Raw genomic sequence first — 1,734 nt, 5'->3', positions numbered from 1 at the left:
CCCGATGCCCGCGGCGCCTTCGCTCCGTCCCCTGCGCCCCGCGTGCGCGGCGCTGCCTCCGTCACCTCTGCGGCTCTTCCCTCGGGATGGGGACTCGGCCTTAGCCAAGGAATTCCAGCAGAAAGGGGGGGATAGGCTGGAACCGAATAACGTGGCCGGGGCGCCGCGGAGGGCTGGCCGTGCCGGGCAAGGCCCCGCGGAGCGGACGCGCTTGGAAGGGCCGCAGAGGGGAGCGGAGCCGGGCGCCGCGGAGCCGCCTGGGCCCGGCCGTGAAGGCTCCGTGCCTGGGATGGGAGCCCTCGGGAATGCCGGATCCCCACGGCCGGGATTGCTCCGGCGCCAGCTCCTAGGCTGGGCGCAGAGCTCTGCCCGGAGCCGGGCGCGAGGGCTGAGGGGGCTGCCCGCGCTGGTGCCTCGTCCCCGGCAGCGCCCAGCTGCGCTCCGGTGCTCCGTGTGTTTTCCCTATGCCCAGAGCTGCGGTTGTCGCAGCGAGGAGCAATTCCCGCTGGGGAGCGGGCCCCTTCCCGCTGAGGACGGCAGGTCCTTGCGCCCCGTTGCGGAGGTGGCCTCGGCTCCCGGCGCTCCCGGGGCTCCCGGCTCCCTTCCCGCGGCTCCGCTCGGCTCGGGGGCCAGGGGGGTCGAGCTGCCGCCCGCCCCGTGTCCGGGACCCCGGGACCCCCGTGCGCCCGGTCCCGGCCCCGCGGGACCCGGGCTCTCCCGGCGCTTCCCGTCCATCCGGCCTCTCTCGTCTCCGACTCTCCTAGACAACAACGCGGCCGACGGCAGCAGGGCCCGCCGGGGGGGACCCACGTTCGCTGGTGAGCGGGACGGGCTGTGCGGGACGGGGGTGAGCGGGATGTGAGGAAGATGCGTGGGATGGGGATGTGCGGGATGGGGGTGCACGGCTGGGGATGCTCAGGATGGGGATGTGTGGGATGTGTGGGATGGGGATGTGCGGGATGGGGGTGCATGGGCTGCGGGTGCACGGCTGGGGATGCTCAGGATGGGGATGCCTGGGATGTGTGGGATGAGCGGGGCTGGGGCTGCAGCCTCAGTGCTGCCGCGTGGGGGTGACTGCGAGGGGCCCCGCAGGGTTGGAGGAGAAGCTGTGGGGCAGCGCGAGGCTGTGGGGCTATGGGGAGGCACATGGGGGGCAGCACGGGGCCGTGGGGCTATGGGGAGACACATGGGGCCGTGCGGGGCAGCGCGGGGTCGTGGGGGGCAGCGCGGGGTCGTGGGGCCATGGGGGGCAGCGCAGGGCTGTGGGGCTATGGGGAGACACACGGGGCTGTGGGGGGCCGTGGGGCCGTGGGGGGCAGTGCGGGGCCATGGGGCAGCGCGGGGCCGTGGGGCCGTGGGGGGCAGCATGGGGCCGTGGGGCAGCGCGGGGCCGTGGGGCCGCAGCCGACGTGCCGCCGCGCAGACCTGGAGCTGCTCTACTGGCAGCAGCTCAAGCTGCGCTTCGCGGCGCAGAGGAAGCTGCAGCACAGGAAGGTGGGGGCTGCGGCGCGGGGGGCCCTGGGTGCAGGGCGGCCGCGGCAGGGGGAGGGCAGCAGTGCAGTGGGGCGGGGGGGGACATGGTGTGGGGTGCAAGGGGGCTGTGATGCAATGGGGCAGCTGTGGGGAGCAGGGGTGCTGTGGTACGGGCGGGCTGCTGCATGGGGGGCAAGCGAGCAGTGGTTCGAGGCGGGCTGTGGTTCAGGGGGGCAGCTGCATGTGGGGCAGCAATGCAGT

General features: G+C 74.5%; 1 protein-coding gene across 1 annotated transcript in view; it reads left to right on the top strand.

Moving 5' to 3' along the window:
- Window positions 1-1,734, top strand: part of NCAPH2 (non-SMC condensin II complex subunit H2) — a gene marked incomplete at its 5' end in the record, with an annotated part of 12,001 nt that overhangs the window by 7,541 nt on the left and 2,726 nt on the right. The window contains 2 exons of the mRNA XM_026052197.1: window positions 765-818; window positions 1,424-1,494. Of these exons, the coding sequence (XP_025907982.1) occupies window positions 765-818; window positions 1,424-1,494 (125 nt within the window). The remainder of the gene's footprint in view (window positions 1-764; window positions 819-1,423; window positions 1,495-1,734) is intronic.

Source organism: Nothoprocta perdicaria, unplaced genomic scaffold, assembly GCF_003342845.1.
Source record: "Nothoprocta perdicaria isolate Ctin4 unplaced genomic scaffold, notPer1 scaffold_846, whole genome shotgun sequence".
In the NCBI taxonomy this organism is placed as follows: Eukaryota; Metazoa; Chordata; class Aves; order Tinamiformes; family Tinamidae; genus Nothoprocta; species Nothoprocta perdicaria.
The sequence above is the reverse complement of the archived record's forward strand: the minus strand, read 5'-3'. Positions and strand labels throughout refer to the sequence as shown.